General features: G+C 31.8%; 1 protein-coding gene across 1 annotated transcript; it reads left to right on the top strand.

Annotated features, from left to right (window-relative positions):
- The first annotated feature begins 2,199 nt into the window (after positions 1-2,199).
- LOC107489388 (uncharacterized) lies at positions 2,200-5,195 on the top strand. The gene is made up of 8 exons (XM_016110137.3): positions 2,200-2,577; positions 2,782-2,864; positions 3,160-3,243; positions 3,618-3,693; positions 3,781-3,853; positions 4,042-4,115; positions 4,578-4,671; positions 4,909-5,195. Exons 1-8 carry the CDS (start codon positions 2,325-2,327, stop codon positions 4,970-4,972), a joined length of 801 nt encoding a protein of 266 aa, XP_015965623.1. The 5' UTR covers positions 2,200-2,324; the 3' UTR covers positions 4,973-5,195.
- Positions 5,196-19,343: the final 14,148 nt, after the last annotated feature.

Genomic DNA, 19,343 nt, shown 5'->3' with positions numbered 1-19,343 from the left:
AACTCTAGAAAAACTCTTTCGAATGCAAGGAGGTCAGATTCGGATAGCATCTATAGTGCTTTCTCTGCCTCTGAATCGGACTTCTGATCTAGCTCCTCAATTTTAGCCTGAAGTTACCTGAAATTGCATAAAAATATACAAACTCAAAGTAGAATCGAAAAATGTGAATTTTGCACTCAAACCTATGAAAAGTTAATAAAACTTAAACAAAACACACTAAAAACTATATGAAAATAATGGCAAAAAGCGTATAAAATATCCGCTCATCATTTAGTCATATGATTGTGAAGAGAAAGAAGAGAGGGTCATTTTGGTGTAATTAAAATTTTGATTTGAGTTTAGTTCAGAAGAAATAACGTTTTGAAGATTTGGAACTAATAACTTTTGTCTCTTTTCCTCTCTTGCTACTTTTGGCCACAAGGAGCAAATGAGCCAGCCTTGGGGGTCTTGGGGTGGTAGTGGAGGACTGTGATTGGTTAGTTTGGAGGTGGTTTAAAATAATATTAATATATCTACGGTGTATAACTACTAAAATTAGATGAATCGGCATACATAAAAACACATCAAAAAATACTTTTCTGAGCTACTAGTATAAATGACACTAGTAACTATTTAATATGAGAATATAACATGTATGATGAGGCATTAGCATTACTACAGTCATCAGAGAGTACTGGTGTTAAACTGCACCAGTAGACTGCGAACTCGGTCAAACCGATCTCCTGTTTTTAACTAAAACAAGTCAGGTAATATTATAATATTATTCAAGCAAATATAATACTAATATAATGATAATATTATATTATTATCTTTCTTCTCTCATGAATCGGGTACGGTTCGTCAAACTGAGACTATTTACAAAAACTAGAATTAAAAGCTCCGAATAGATACGATTCAAAAACTAGGTTCTTCGCGACTGCGTTGTCGAGCTTACCTCAAAAAAGGTTCTGGCTTAAAGATAACATAATGACAATGAGGATTGAGATGCTTGATGATACAGCAGAGGTGTTCCCTTCACTGATCTTCCGAAGAACTCTGTGTCTTTAGAAAATATCTCGCGTACTCAAAAACTAGGTTGTTACAGCGAGGCTCCAATCAAGAAGACGACAACGACGACCGGCACCGGGACCTGCTACCTCAGCTGCCGGCGAGGAGGACCACATGGAAGGTGTGCGTATGAATGCCAACCACGACAACACATAGAGCGGCGATGACGACCGTGGGGAAGGGGCGATGCTGTGTACGATACATTAGCGACACAGAGCGCGACAAACACGACCAGTTACAAGACGGCGACACCGAAACCACACATATGGATTACAACGGCCACAATGAAAGAGGTGACACCAACAGAAATTGTGCTTCACAGAGAGAGTCACGAGAAAGAGACAAGAGATTGGGTTTGGTTTGGGGGTGATTGATCACCATTAGATTAGGGCATCATGGTGGATTGGTGGGGACGGTAGGCTGGTTTTTTATTTTTTATTTTTTGGGGAGGAGGGGGGTTGTTTTACCTGGAAACGACGCCGTTGAAGATTTTTACAATAAAAAAAATCATTACCAGGTCCGAATTCTTTAAACGACCAGTTACTATTTTTCCTAACTATGTTATATAAAGTATTTCGATTAACGAAAAACAAAATTTTCACCAGAGTCCCATTATTATTTAGTGATCCAAGTCCATTTACAATGCTCATCATTTTGGATTGGTAGACAAACGGCCCATCAGCTTCCAGCCGTTGAAGCCATACCTTTCATGCTAGTTTCTTATTAGCTTCGACCATGAAGCACATAGCCGACCTGCTATTTTTGTGATTTTACTATATAACTAAGAATATTTTAGATTTTTTATTTATCACTATATGATAAAGACTTGACTGCTAATCTGATTGTACCTGCTATATTGGTGTACCAAAAAAGTAATTGATATATGTGAAAGTTTTCTAAAAATATATGATATCAACGTAACATGCATAACAATCACTAATTAAAAAGGTGAGAAATATGAAAATTTTTTCACTTAATTATTAATTTAATTTTTTAATTTAACTTTTTTAAATTAATAATTTAAGAATATACTTTATCTCATATTTTTAAATAATAATAATTAAAAATAATAAATTTGATGGTTTCTAATATTATTTCTCTTAACCAAAGAGTCCAACACTATAGCAATTTGCGACTGTTTCAATCAGCTAAGCTAAAGCAAAATTCTGCCCCTCTATTGTATGTTAAATTGGTCCAAAATTCTGCGTCAGTTCCATGCTAAAGTTTTGGAGAAATTATCCCCAAAAGGAGCTGCAAAGATCTCCTAGTACTTGACGATGGGGGCCACTACTAGCAGTGCCTTAACTTTAACGAGATGCTCTCTCTCTCACTCTCACTCTCACCTTTACCGCAACGCTATCTTCAATTCCATGCGTAACACTTCTCTTCGATTCTCCTCATCCCCGCCAATCAACAATGCCAGAGCCGGATCATCAAGTTATGAAGCATTGCTGTTGGATGCCGGCGGCACGCTTTTGCAATTACAAAACCCCGTTGAACAAACCTATGCATCTATCGGAACCAAATATGGTTCGTATTCTTTTCCTTCTGTAAAGCCAAAATTTGTAAGAAAGAAATGGAAGCCTTAACAATTCAATTGAAATAAAAATCCTAGGTTTCAACCAAGCATTTGCAATTAATTGTGACTAGACCATACGTGATTTAATGAGAATGCATTTGAATGTTAGTGTTCTGATTTCTGGATGAAACGTGCTTCTCTATGTCTATCTTTAGGTTTGAATTTGACTCCAGCTCAGATAAAGCAAGGATTTAAGAGGGCGTTTTCTGCTCCGTGGCCTGGAAAGCTACGTTACGAGGTCCGTTCTTCGTCTGAGATGAAATTTATTTATTTATCTTGTAAATGCTTTGCAGGATTTCTCTTTTAAGTTTTGATGAATTTCGAATGTAATTGACGAACTAAAAAGTTTTCAAGTAATAGGTATGAAAACCAGTGTTGCTGAACTGAATTAAATGTCCGGGTAGAACTTTGTTCATGGTACAATTGACAAGTAATTTCAGGATTTTGTTTTTTCAAGGCTTTCCAGAAAAAAATGTTTATACAGTCATATCATTACTGCACACACTTATATTTTATACTTGTATTTTAAACAGGGAGATGGGAGGCCATTTTGGAAACTTGTAGTTTCTGAAGCCACTGGTTGCAGTGATGAAGATTATTTTGAGGAAGTTTACAAGGTGACCATTCTGCGTAGGAGACTGTTCTATTTGTTATATTAGTCCCAATTTATGATGATTCTCCGAATTAAGTTAATTTATCTGTGGATTGCACAACCGTTTTGGAAAATTCAGTTCTTACCTATCAAAAGATTCAAAACCTTGAATGATGACTTCGATAATATCTACCCTTTTTAATTGTTCATCTTCTGATCTTCCTTCTTGTTCATTCCTCAGAATTCATCTGTTGTTTCAATTTATCTATATATTATTGCATACTTACCCAGGAAAAATAAATTAGCAGGAGATTTTAAAAGTACCTGACACTTGCCTTCAATTTTTAAATACACAATATGACAGATGCTTGTTTCTGAACTTAGTGTTATTCATGTCAGTATTATGCAAATGGAGATGTGTGGCATCTTCCAGATGGAGCTTATGAAACAATTACTCTTCTCAAGGATGCCGGAGGTCTCACGAATCAAATATATCTTTTTCCTCCTTAACCATTGTTTTCTTTTGAGTTTGTCCCTCCTAACATGATAAACACTGGCACAGTTAAGATGGCTGTTGTATCCAACTTTGATTCCCGCTTAAGGAAACTATTGAAGGATCTTAATGTTTTGAATCTGTGAGCTTCTGTAGTCCCTTCAGTATGCTTTTACTTTACTCATGCATATTTTAGGGATTTATTGAAATCTTTCGATTAATGTTTATGCGAAACTTGCTTGTTGAACCTCTCTTAATTTGCTCAAATGTTACAGTGTCTGTGTACACCTTTCATAATGTCTGATTGATTATGTTCCGGTTTTACATTAGGTTTGATGCTGTCATTATATCCTCTGAGGTTGGATATGAAAAACCAGACCCGAGAATATTTCAAGCTGCTCTAGGTATATATGCTGTCTTTATGAAGCTTAGCATGTTTGTAATCAGCTTTCAGCTTTCTAGATGAACAATGAGAGAGAAATGGTTAATATTTGTCACATTTTCCTTGAGTTAATAAATGAAAATGTTTTCTTCCCGCAGGAATTTCTTTTGCTTCTTTCTGCTCTTCAATTTCTAAGGCTACCAGCGTGTTTTAATAATTTATAATTAGATATTCTGTGAATCGATACTTCATGACTTCTTGGTATAACAATTATAAGTTCAACAACAGTGATACCTTATCCTTCTCAGTGGATCGTGTGAGAAATTAACTGTTTTTGGCAACAACCTTTAACTCCTTTGTTTTTGTCTTATTCAGTTCTAAACAAAGATTAGAAAAAAATAGGATTTGTTAATTTCCTGTTATGTCAACCTTTGTGGTTCCATTAATGCTTCAAGTTTATTGAGTTCCACATTTGGTTTCTTAGATCAAGTAAATGTAGAAGCTAACAAAGCCTTACACATTGGCGATGATGAAAAGGCTGATAAACATGGGGCAAATGCTCTGGGGATAGATTGCTGGTAAGAGCTTATATAGTTCCTTATCTCAACTGTTCATGTCTTAATTTATAATGACACACGTGTTGATCATGCTGATCATTCCATATAATTCTGTTTACCCGCTTTTCCTGGAATATTAATTGATTTTAAGTTTTTAATTTTATTCATTAACCCTAAACGGGAGAATGGGAGATGCTTGTGAACCGAGTTGTCGCTTTTTCTTTTAAATGTCAGGTTTAAGCTAATTTCTTGAAACAGGTTGTGGGGGGTTGATGTGAAGTCATTCTGTGAGATAAAAATCCGGATACTCGATTCAAACTGATAGCCCTGTTGATGGAAACCGTGAAGTTTTTTTTTTATGTGTTTCTTCCTTTTTCCTCTCTTCATCTGAATCATGCATGTGATTTGTAGCACCAATTTCTCATTTGCGTGCTTTTGTGATTGAATAATGTTGTTGTCCTGATTTTCCATACATATTAGCAGAGACGTTGATGTGATATAAACATGGTTTCAGCTGAAGTTCGAATAGAAATTGCTGTAACTAATTTTTCCCGCTTAGGCTATGTTTGGTGTCCCTTAAAATATTCAAAGGATGACGGATTTTGATCTCTTCAAATACTTTTGAATAGGTTTGGCATGATATGCATTTAGCTACGAAACTTTTTTAACATAAGATGTCATGTTGAAAAAGTCAGGAAAAATATAAAAAATAACCATCATGGTGTCCTTCCGACTTTCCCAGCCACCAATCGCTTATCGCTGATGTGTCGGACTTTGAATTTTCCATCACTGTGTTCATCCACAAGTTCAAGGTCCCATTTCAGCGATTGTTATAAACCGTAGTAACTCGAGAGGAAAAGAGATTTTACCTTGGATAGAATGGGGGTAAAATTCGACTACTTGCATCAAACGAAGCTGATATTAAAACAATAATGCTACTTGTGTTAAATCCATGATGCACGAGTTTATATTTTAATTTAACGTATCAAATCGAAAATAATATTTTATAATTATAAATTTTTTAAATTTTGTATACCACTATTATTGTTATTATATAATAAATGTATTGAATATGCTGTTTTATTTTTATTGAAAGCAAAATACAAATAGAATAATTTAAAGTTTATAATATTCTTAACAATAAAAAAAGAGACTTGAAAAAATGAGACTTGAAAAAATAAGAAAATATATAACTATAATAGTAACATGTCAGTTTTGCACTAAACTTTATATCAAAAGGCTAATGAAAATTTATCGACAACCTACAAAGCACGGATACTTTGCTGAGTTGCCGTATCTGCGTGTCGGATACATTTCGGACACGACACTCACCGACACTCGTCCGACACGCGTGTCTGCTGTGTCAAAACCGTGTCTCAATAAAAAATAAAAAAATTCTTCTCCGGACATACTTGGACACACCTAAATACCATCACGTGTCAGCGTGTTCGGTCTTATTCTTAATATATATTCTTAAAATAAATTTAGATATAGTATATATTATTATTTATTAAAACAAAAAATATTTTAAATACTTGATATAATTAAAATAAGATATTAAAATAATTTAAAAAATTAATTCATATTTTAATATCAATAAAATATTAAAATATCATTACTGTTTATCTAAAAACTACTTTTTAATTTATATGTATTCATGTCCCCGTGTCATGTAATATTTTAAAATTCGTGTGTCGGTGTGTCCCGTGTCGTGTCGTGTCGTGTCCCGTGTCTGTGTCAGTGTCCGTGTGTCATTATAAAATAGCATACAATAGCAATTGGCATATAATGTTGTGTTTCGGTTACATATTTCATTTCAAGTTTAAAAGTAGAGTTACAGATAAATTAGTTATATCTATAGTAAATATTTGTACAAAAGTGTAATGATAACATGTTATTAAAATGAAAATACTATTTTTTTATCTAAATATTGTTAAAAACTTCTTTGAATACGACATTTATTGTTGACGACTTTGGATTGTTGTATTCGTCCAGATTTAGAACCTTGAGGCTACTGCGACTCTTCACTCTTGACAAAGCAACGCAAAGTTGTCCATGGGTGAATACTGATTTTGGCAAGTAAAGCCCTACATGTGATAGTGATTATTGACCCTGGCTCTCTTGTTGTTCATTGCAAAGTACACTGTTAATGAAAATTATTTCCGCTGGAACTTAAATGGCAATCCTGAATTTGAAGGGATCAAGTTCATTCTTGGAATGTACACTTTGTCACCAATATTTTTACTGGCCACTTCCGTCGCTCCCAATTACATTGTTGCCAAGTTCGTTAACTATTAACCTTGTCCCGTTGCATATCCCAGTATTATTACAGCGACTCCTGGCTTCAAAGTCAACTTGTGGTTGGGTAGTCTCGAACATTTGATATCATTTAGGAACTTTGGTGTGAACCACTCTTATTGTACATCTTCATTCTCATCAGCTTTGACATGTGTCAGAACTTAGATACTCCTTTTTCATTCTTGGGAAGATTGCCAAAACGAAATCGTTTACCTTCTCGACACTCTCAAGCGTGGGTGCAAGAATTACCTACTATGAAAATACCCTGTAATCTGACATGTTTTGTAATAAATTTGGATATGTAAAGTCTACCAAATGAGAGAGAGGGTCATTAGTAGTTGTAATCGGCAGATCATCTGAAATTTTAACTTCTGACTCATCACCAATAGCAGAATCAATATTTTTATTTCCAGCATCAAGTATCTAATTATCGAATCTCTTCATTTCACCATCATGTTGATCCAAAAAAGACATTAAAAGTCTCATGTTCATATGCTGTTTCAGAGCCTTACAGAATGATCACAGATGAGATGCGTTAATAGCTGATGACAATAGATCATGTCTACTCCATTTCGGAATCAGCGAAAGTATCTGTTTGAAATCACCTCCGAGAACCACAACCTTACCATCAAATGGCTGATGTATCTTATGTTGATCAGTAACTCGTATAAGATCCCTGAGCGTCCGATCTAGTGCTTCAAAGCACATTTTATTGAGCATTGGAGTTTTATCCCAAATTATTAAGCTACTTTGGATGAGCAGATCAGATTTTAAGCTGCCATGCTTGATGTTGTAAATAGATTCATCAGTAATTGTAATGGGTACTGCAAACATATAATGAGCCGTTATGCCACCAAGTAGGAGTAAACACGCAATTCCATTGAATGCGATATTGAAAGGAATCTTGTCTCTAGACCGAAAAGTAGAAGAAATTCCATTCTAAATAAATGTCTTACCACACCCATCATGTCCATAAACGAAGTAAAAACCATTAGAGTCTGCAATAATAGCATTCAGTATCTCATCAAGTACTAACCTTTGCTCATTTGTGTCATATACTAACTCCTCCTTTATTAGCTTATTCTGAAAAAGGCGAACATCAAACAACTCAAGATACGACATTAATATATAGTCTCTTAAAGATCTCGTATTGCTATTGAATATCTTCTCAATCTCAATAAGGCAGAAGTTTTTTTAATTCGTCATCAGTTATGTTTAGTCTTAGCAAAAGCACACGATGGTTTTATGAAATATTTAATAAGTAATTCTAAAATAAAAATCATTACTATTATTGATAAAAATAAAAGTAATAAGAGAATACAATCTTGATATAAAAAAAATATAGAATGAAATACTTTAGTTTTTCAATATTTTTCTCTTTATATATAGTATTTCTCAGCTAATAATGTCCAAGTTATATTCCAAACACAATCTGGTTTGCTAACACTATTAGATATTAGTAGCATCACAAATAGTTTTATCAATTGATGATCAGATATAAGTTCAGTTACCTCATTAATAGCTGCAATAAATTCTTTATCATCACACAGTAGTCCCATGGAATAGCAAGCATCTTGGAAGCTAGAATATATAATTCTATTAACTGTCCTAATAGACTCATATGTTGTGCAACCTCTCCGAACAGTTAGAAAATACTCATATCGTAGATATCACCTGTATCCAATAAAACATAGTTTAATCTCCGGATAGAATACCCTCTTTTGCGTGGATGCCATTCCCTTGCTTCTCTATTATAAACAAATTGATTTGAAAACTCAATATACGTCAAAGTTTAACCTGCTTCAAATTCTTTAATTGGTGAGTTTGTGAATGGTGACAGAGCGGGGGATCTTTTATTGTCTCTGTATTTTGATTATTTGATATAGTATTTTCTCTCATTTTTTTATTTTAGACTTTATGACCTTAGAGGCTTGAGTTGAGAGATAAGTTGTATAAGTTATTTTAAATTTCTAAAACTCTTTTGTATTTCAGTTTGATTAGCTAGCCTAAACTCCGCAGGCTGTGACTAGTCCAATTTTCGGNTATATATATATATATATATATATATGAGACTTAGAACTGTCGTGACACTTTTTTATCCTTCACTTTACGGCGCAAGGTAAGGCTTAGGCTAATGGGATGTTACACCTCAACTTGCAAGAAGATCAAGATTGATATTGAAAATTGAAAATTTGGATGCAGATGTTTTAAAATTGCTTTTTAGAGTCTATCTAATAGAATAATACTAAACATATGTTTGTTTTGGTGAAAACATTTTTTTTAGTTGTTATTTTTCTTTTGGTTCTTCGATTTTTATGTTTGGAATTAGAATTTTTTTTATTATAAGTTAAAGTTATTTGGTTATTATTTGTGGTCATATTTTTCAATTCGATTCACACTGTTGATATTTTATTAATTTCTCATTTAGTATTTAATGTCATAAAGTTATAAATTTCTCATATGAATTATTGTTGATAAAATTAAGTTAGTTATTAATTTTTAATGTGTACTTATTAAAGAAAATCTAATTTTAATTTCTAATTAAAGTATTATGTTTAAAATTTTAAATTTAAATTTAAAATATAACTTTTTTTAATTTTTAAGTAAGCGAATGGATTTAAGAATATTTTTTAAAAATTTATATAATTTATAAGCAAATATGCTAACTACAAAAGATTATATTAAATTAAATAAAACTAACAATTTTATTAAAATGTGAGGTTATTTATGCTATTTAAAAGAAAATTTAATTTTGACATTCCTCTATACTTAATTCTGTTTCTAATGTTGTTCCGATAAAATTGAATTAATTTTGTATTTAAAAAATAAATAAAATATTTTTCCTGAATTTACGTAATTTATGAGGTTATTACTTTTTAAATTGTATTTAATTTTATTTATTTTTATCGACAAATAATAGGATTGATACTATTTATAACGAAACTAAAAAAATCATTTTTAATTTAACAAATTCCTATATTCGTAATTAACATCGAACATTTAATTAGTAAATTCTATTTGAAAATTAAAAATTTGCACTAGCTAATTAGAAAACTCTATTTGAAAATTTAAAATTTAAAATTTTAATATTAATTCTTAATTAAGTGACTTTTTAACCATTTTGATTTTTAAATTTTAATTTTTTTTATTTGCTACATCTATAAATTTTCTCTTTGCTCTATTCATATTGTTATTTTTAGGTTATCTTCTTTGCACAATAGAAATACTCTCATTTTTTTCTCTTTTTTTAATAATAAATTATTTATTTTCAATCTTTTTGTTAAAAAAAAAAGAAAAAAGATTTATTAATTTGTACGGAATTCAGGAAAAAAAATCAAGGCCAGCACATTTATGAAGTAGAAAATCCTATAGTTTCATGTTTAGATAATTTCTTGAAAAAAGTAAAGTTTTTGTGAACAGTAATTTTTTTAATAATATAAAAAATTTTGCAATAAAAATGTATTATGTATAATGTATATGTTTTTTTTTAATTTAGAATAAAAAAATTATTTTTTATTTAATTGTATCTTTTACTAGAGAAATTTAACGTTTGATTATTATTTCTATTATTTGCTGGGATCTTTATTCTATGTTAATGTCCCAGATTAAAAAAAGCCTATTGAACCTAGCTTTATGTGAATTATAAGATATCAATGCAAAATTTGAAAAGGGTTTCTCTGCTTTGTACCCTGCATTCATCAAAATCAGCATTTTAATTTTTTTTTTACTTTTAATCAAAATATTTTATTCGACCACATTCTCACAATTTTTTATAGTTGAATGAAAATCATAAAATAACGACAACTCAAATTGATCGACTAATATTTTTAGAGTTGTCCGATCGTACTCGGCATCCAAAATTGTTTAGAGCTATATTTACATATATGATTCATGGACCATGTGGTAGAGCTTTCTCAAAATCTCCCTACATGAAAAATGAGTACTGTACTAAATATTATCCCAAAACATTTAGTAGTACCACAGTTATCAATGATAGTGAATACCCATCATATAGAAGATGAGACACATGAGTAGTTACCGAAAAGAAGGGAGTCCATATAGATAATAGGAATGTGGTTCATACAATGCATATCTGCTGATGTCTTATCAAGCGCATGTTAATATAGGTACTGCAACAAGTCAAATACTATCAAATATTTGTTCAAGTACGTGAATAAAGGTCCATACAAGATAGCAGTTAGAGTTTCAAAGGAAGCTTCCAACGGAGAGGATACTCAAATTAGTGATGATATCAAATAATTTTATGATTGCAGGTATTTGTTTGTATGTAAGGCTGTGTGGAGAACTTTGACTTATGAAATTCATCAGATGTGGCCTTCAGTGATGAGATTAACCTTTCATTTGCCTGGAGAGCAAAATATCATGTTTAAAGATGATGACGATCTTGAGAAAATCGTGGAAGAAGAGCAAGGAAAATGTACGATGTTCTTTGCATGGATGGAGGAAGGTGGGTTGCGACCTGCATCTGAAAAGCAACAATAATATATGGTATGAGAACTGCAGGTTCTCAGTATGGTAACAGTGTCCCATATATAAGATGTAAGGTTTCGGGACGCTAAAGGCAATCCTAGAACTTCACATCAAAAACAGATATTCAAGCTTAACAAAAATAAATAACTTAAACCATGAACCGTAAACGGGGTTATCTAAACTTAAGGAATTTCTAACTAATACTAATTACACCGCTGTATCCCACAGCCTTCGCCAACCTAACCTTCGTGCGATCCCATCGCCACCACCTCCCGATCCTCCTCAATGCCAGTAAAACACAATGCAACCAAGTAAAACACAAGTAATATACATATATAGTAGATAATTCAACTAGCATTTGGGCATGTTATTCAAATAGGCATAACTTAAGTAATCAAAATAAGCAAGCATATAGAAGATGCATATGATGAATGTCTATCCTATTTGGCTCGTGATATCACTTGTCGGTCTATAAATGCCAACCCGACACATCCTTCCAGATATAGCCTTCCTGCCACGCTAGGGATATAGGCCCTGCACACTCATGCAGCAGAGAAATCTGCCACACTGGAGATATAGGCCTCGCACACTCATGTAGCAGGGAGTCTGCTACGCCAAGGATATAGGCCATATACACTCATGCAGCAGAGAAGGAAACAACAACCACTGTCTCACCGTAAATCATTCCAAGGATATAGTGTCTGGCACACTCTTGCAGCAGAAAAACTGCCACGCCAGGGATATAGGCCCTACACACTCTTGCAGTAGAAAAACTGTCACACCAGGGATATAGGCCCTGCATACTTTCATATATTCCAATAATATCATCATTCATTTCCAAGTTCTCAACTCGACATAACCATCACCGGTTTCCAATTCCTCAAATCATTATCAACTATCGTCACCTCTTAAGTTCTTTGAGTCATCACTAATATAATACTCCACCCGCTCACCCACAACTTTAGAAACTTAAGTTTCCATCTTCTAAACTCATGTAGAAATTCATTTATTTAAGTTTATAACTCATCTTTAATAGTATTAGAACCTAATTACTAGATAGTACTCTTAAATAGCATTTGGAGGAAGTTTGGAAAGATAGAGAACCCTTAAAAATGAAGAAAAATAATTTTTCAGCAAAATAAGGTGTATGTGTATGCATGCATTATGTATGCGTACGCATACATGCAATTTGGCCCATTTCGCGTACGCATGTACATATATGCGTATGCATAGGTGCCAAACAGAATGGCATGTATATGTATGGGGTGGTATGCATACGCATGCACTCCCAGACTCAGAAAATTTTGTAAAGTTGCAGAAATCAATTTTAACCCCCAAATTTTAAACATTCATAACTTCCTCTACAAAAATTTATTTTCATTAAAATTTATATCAATTTAAAGATCATTGAATGGACTTTAATTTAAGATAAATTTCAACTAATTTCGAAAACTGAGGCTCAAGTTATGATCCGTCAAAGTTCACTAAAAATAAAGTTTTACATAAAAACATCAAAGTTCTCAAATTTATAAATTCCATAACCAAAACATACCCAAACATCATAAAACACTACCACACACTATACCTTACCATTCCATTGAACTTCCATCACTTCCACACCTAATTCACTCAACCTTTCCACCATAAATCAACACAATTCCATAATTCCCAACTTATAATCTCAATCATCAACAATTTGTACAATTCACTCATCATAAACATCATTCACCACGTCTCATCATAAATCCTCATAATTATCATTATTCAATCTCAATCTCCATAATCAACATCATGAACATAAATAACACTAATACTCATCATATTATCATCATAATTCATATATCACACATACCGACACTCCATATCATACTTCTCATCATCAAACAAAAATTCACATATAATTAATCATACACAACCATCATTCAATCCTATCTTAGGGTCAACTAGTCTAAGTGTCCAGAAACATTATATATTACATAAAGAAAACCAAAATCATACATTGGCCAATTCCCAAAATATACCAAAACGAAGCCACCAAGCTCGAACTCAAATCTCCAAAACCATCAAGCTCTCTCCAACAAACACCAACCCTCAATCTAACATAATATAACATATCATATCAAACCTAGGGTTCACAAAAATAACTAAATACAAGGGTTTAGTGAGACCTTACCCTACCCAACGAGATTAGGAACAAAACCAATAATATTTCAATGCTAGATTACTCCTAAACAAACAAAATCACAAAATCTACTAAAAAACTATAACAAAAAGTGCAAAAATATTAGGGCTAGAAACTGGAACATGGATTTCAAAAATCTTACCACTTTGTTTAGATAAAAACGAAGAGCTTGACCAAAGATTTCATGTGGATGTAAACGGCTCGTCAATCGGAGCTCCGGAGAGAAAGTTATGGTAGTTTGAAGGTGAGGGTGGCTAGGGTTCTCTCTCCTCTCTTTCTCTTCTCTCAATTCCGCGTCTCTCTCAAAAATGGGAGAAATGGTGGCTGAAAGGGCCTGGTTCACTTGTTTTAGCCCGTTGGTCCAATTTTGGGCCAAAACCTTTAAGATTAGCGCTCGATTTTTTATTCTAAATTATTTTTTTTAAAACAATAAATTCAATTTTCAAAATCTCATTTTCCGAAATACGCGGTACCAGACAGACTAGAGTTGGTACTGCCGGCTTAAGCACCGGTACGCATTTTTATAAAAAATTTTCGCAAAAGATACATTTTTTTAATTCAGAAAAATTTATTGAAATCAAAATTCATCGAACCTATTCTGGGCAATTAAATTATTATTTTATTGAAGTGGTTTTATGTGAAAACTCCAGTTCTTACATGAGGTATCTCCTTCCACCCCCAAATTTTTTGACTTCGAGGATAGTCGCTTGGTTAGTGTAATAGTATTTTCCAATACTTCGAATACATAATTGTCCGCAATTTTATTGGAGAATTCAAACAATAAATTATGTACAAAATACTATGTTAAATTAAAAATATCCTTTTCACCTTTGATTTTAACTCAATAATATTTTTTGAATAAAATTAGGCTTAATAAAATTAGGCTTAATATCCTTCTTAACTGAGGCTATATTTTTTCTTTCTAGAATTGATAAACAAAAATCAAAGAAAAATTAAATGAGGATAAAGAAAAAAATTAAAATATGAATAATATAAATTTAATATTATTTAAGAAATTAGTAGGAAATTCACGTTTTCATCGAGCCAAACCATCTTAACCGAATATGGCAATAGAGAATTTCTGTAGTTTGGTAGTGTCTATAACCTTACCACTCGTATATGTACACACAAATTAATCAACTGTAGGATTGATTTATGCAATTTTGTGAATACCAGTCACTAAAAAAGTAGAGAAATTTTAGATTTTGGATATATGTAAAAGAAGAGATCGATGTACTTTGAATTGTTATGCTATACATGTCTCCTAACTTATACTTTTATAGTTGACTCATAGATAGAATTCTCTAAATTTAATTGACTTTAATTTGAAATTTAATTAAATTTGTAGATAAAATAAATATATAAATATATTTAAAATATAAATCCTAACAAACACAAATTTTATAACAACCTAAACAAATAACTTATAATTTATAAACGGCAATTTTTTAAATTAGTTTAGCAATATTAAAAATTAAATACCTAAAAATATAAGAAAGCGTATTTAAAATTTAAAGATGTAAAAGATAACAACTTAAGCAAATAATAAGTTATAATTTATAAATAAAATTTTAAAATTTTCTAGTAACAACACCTAAATAAATTTCTCCCAAACTCAATGTATGACCGCCACGTCAGCATAAGAACTCTTCATTTGTATTACTATAATAATAATAATAATATATAAAGATAAATATTACATCAGCAAAAAGTCTTCCTATTTATATTACTATAAAGATAAATTGACTTTAATTTAAATTTAATTTAAATTTAAGATTTGATTTCAACTTAGGACGAAGCAAATAAATTTAAAACATAAGGCTGAAGAATTTATTATCATTCATTCACACACGTAAATTTTTAAATTGTTATTACTTTTAAATTCGATCTTGTTATGTTTCTATTTGATAATAACCAAATGATTTATTAGTTTTTTAAAATTAGTTCAATAATATTAATATTTTAAATATCTAACTACCTTGCTAATAAATTCAAAAACTAAATCTTTATTATTATCTAACAATCTAACTAAATAATCTATTAATTTATAAATATAATTTTAAATTTTTTTAATAATAATACCTAAATAAATAAATGTTCAAACTCAACGTATGAGCACCAGATCAGCATATGAGCTCCCCATTTATATTATTATAAAGATAAAGATTTATCCTTTAAAGTTTATTCTTTAATCAGTCTTTAAATTTAATTATTTTATCATATTATTTTTTTAATTTTTATTTAATCATATTTTCAAAATTTTAGGAACCACTAATACTTTTATTTAAATTAAATTTTAAAAATACAAATGCTTAACACCCATAAGTAATTACCTTTCTAAGTTTCTATATTTCACGTTTTTTAGAAAATTAGTCATTTAAGTTACTCCATTCATGCTATTTTATTTCTATGTGTGACTATTAGTGTTCGTAATTGTGTTTTAGTTTTCTTTATTATTAAGTGGTTCATGGTTGCGATTCTTTATTCTTTTGACAAGGCAAATAATCATTCATTTACAATTTTAGTTTTTTTAACTTTTTATTATTCACAGAAGTTTGGCATTTCTTATTCACAAAATCTGCTACTTCAATTTTTTTTTATTCCTTAGTTTCATGAAGAACGTGACCGTCATAGGAATTAGTAGAAGTTGATATTCAAACATTATATTAACATTTCAAAATGTTGATAGTATGTCTCGTGTGATTATTTTATTTGTGTTGTTTTTTTTCATTTTATATATATTCATAACACATTTAAAAATATAATAAAATAACACACAAAATATTTTTGGTGCACATCTAAAATTTATTTAGATCTATGTTTATGTTTCTTTACATAAATAATTTTTTAATACACTTAAAATAATAAGATAATATATAAAATACTTTTAGTACACATTTAAAATTCATCAAATTTATGCTTATATTTTGATAACATAAATATTTTTTTGAACATAAATAATAACAAAAAATTAATTCTCTTTTGCTGCTTTGGTTTTGAGAATAGCTCAATATATATAGCACTTCTTCTACAGTAAAGTTCAAGAATGAGGTTGTTAAACAAGTTTTTTAAGCCACGCATACAAAACTAATAAAATAGAAATATCCGTATAATCAAAGGAAAAGGAAACGACGTTTGTCATAAAACAAACGTGATCGTCACTACTATTAGGGTAATGTTCAACCCTGTTGTATACATTAATGAATACATCTAAAATTACAAAATTGTATACTAAATAATTTCTTAACATATCCAAAACATATCCAAAAATAATTGTGTTTCTTATTCTTGTTCATTAGAATATAAAAATCACATATTCCTATCTTAAAACCAAAAAAATAATTTTGATAGTATTATTTTTATTTTAATTTGGTTGGAGTTTAATTTTGATTTGTTATTTTTGTTTTATTTTGTTTAAATTAAAATTTAAATATTCTAACTTTAAGGAGTATAATTTTTAATTTTAAATATACAAGAAAATATTTGAGACATAATATCCAAAACTAATTATTACAATAAATAATGGCTATAATACTCAGTTACCCTAAACCTTACCTCTAGCCGTAAAGCAAAAGTGTCACGACAGTTCTAAAACTTATAATATATAATGTATATCTAAGAATTTATATAACTAGAAACCAAATAAAGGAATAAAAACTCAAAGTCGCGTAAAGCGGAATTACGAAACGTGAAGCATTTACGCACGATAACTAAATGCGTTGGCACGGACGAAACAAGACACAATATATATAAAACCTTGTAGATAGTTCCACTATACACAAGGTAGTACTTAAATTAAACATGACATATATATAAGTATGATATACAAAAATAGGACTAGTCACAACCTATCTCTCAAAGCTTTTAGAAATAAAACCTCTAAGGCAACAAGGTTATATAAATACAAAGGATAAGAGAGTGACTATATCAAAATAAAGCAGAATAAAACAAAGATGAAACCATACTCCGCTCTGTCACCATCTCGCAAACTGACCGAGGTGGGTTATGACCTACATCTGAAAAATAACAACAACATATGATATGAGAACCGGAGGTTCTCAATATGGTAACAGCTCCCAATATGTAAGATGTAAGGTTCCGGGATGCCGAAGGCAATCCTGGAACTTCACACCAAACAGATATTCAAGCTTAACGAAATAAATAACTTAAACCATAAACAATAAATAAGGGTATCTAAACTTAGGGGATTTCTAACTAAAACTAGTCACCATTGTCCCACAGCCTTTACCAACCTACCCTTCATGCGATCCCATCGCCACCGCCTACCCAACCTCCTCAGCACCAGACAATCACAGATAATGCAAGTAAGTAATACACAAGTAATATTTATATATAGCAAGTAATTCAAGAAGCAAGTAGGCATATTATACATTTAGGCAAACTGCAAGTAATCAAAGCAAACAAGCACATAAATGATGCATATGATGAATGCCTATTCTATTGGCTGTGATATCACATGTCGGTTATAGTGCCAAACCCGACACAAAATCTGGTCAGCAATTCTCAGATTAGTCTCTCTGTAGCGCATACTCAGGAGGAATAATTCCGATGGATGAATGCCCTACCACATTATTCTTTTAGAGGGAAACATTCCAAGGAAGAGTGCCCTACTGATGCCTAGGTATCTTAGGCTAGTTTCACAAGCCTTTTTCATTAGTTTTTACTTGGTTTTCATGCATTTCTTAGGCAATAAGTAAGTATTTAGATGAGAATTTCATGCATCTCTTGATTCAATCAAACATTGTTAATTATGTGCATTTTCATGAGATTTATGCAAGAATTTACTTGATGCTATGAATGATGCAAAATCTTGTGATTATGGCAAGACTTTGATGCATTTGTTTGGTTGATGATAGGTGAAGATAAGTAGAGGAAAGGCGAGAAAGAAGCAGAGAAGGCAACGTTGGTGGCCAAAGTTGGCTCACCAACATTGCCACAAACGTTGATTAAGAGGCAAGCAAGCAACGTTGGTGGCCAAACCAACATTGCTGGCAACGTTGCAAAGAAAAGGGTGCCTAACGTCGGTGGAAATGTTGGTGAACCAACATTCCTCACCAGCGTCTTCGATAATTTCAACAGGAATGCATTGAAAAAAATTGGCTACGACGCGCACGCGTGGGCGACGCGTATCTGTGGGAGTGGAAATTGGTACTCCACGTGTACGCGTGGGTGACGCGCACGCGTGACCAGGCCAATGTTGGTGTGCAAACGTTTCCTCAAACATTGCTCACCAATGTCTTTGATGAAATCCTTGGAAAATTTTGATGTGATGCGTACACGTAGAAGATGCGTACGCATGAAATGGGAAATATAGCAAGTCACGCGCACACGTGAAATGGCAAAAAAGCAGCTTTCACGCGTACACGTAGGCGATGCGCACGCGTGACAAGAAGAACGTTTGTGCCACCAATGTTGAGTCCAGGGTTAGTGGCAACGTTCAAAATAATTTTTGCATGCAACATTTGACTCAACGTTTTTACACAAACGTTGGTCACCAACGTTAAGGCTAATTTCATTCCAAATGGCACCATGCAAGTTTATAAACGTTTAGTGAATGTCAACATCAGAAAAGAGTCATTCCTAACTGCTTCAATCAAGGCCAAGGTCCACATCCAAGTACATGAAGACCCAATTGAAGAAGAGAAGAAGAGTATAAATAGAGGAGTTTTTGAAGATGAAAAGGAGGCTTTGAAAGCTCGAG

The sequence above is a fragment of the Arachis duranensis genome, chromosome 5, assembly GCF_000817695.3.
Source record: "Arachis duranensis cultivar V14167 chromosome 5, aradu.V14167.gnm2.J7QH, whole genome shotgun sequence".
NCBI lineage: Eukaryota > Viridiplantae > Streptophyta > Magnoliopsida > Fabales > Fabaceae > Arachis > Arachis duranensis.
The sequence above is the reverse complement of the archived record's forward strand: the minus strand, read 5'-3'. Positions and strand labels throughout refer to the sequence as shown.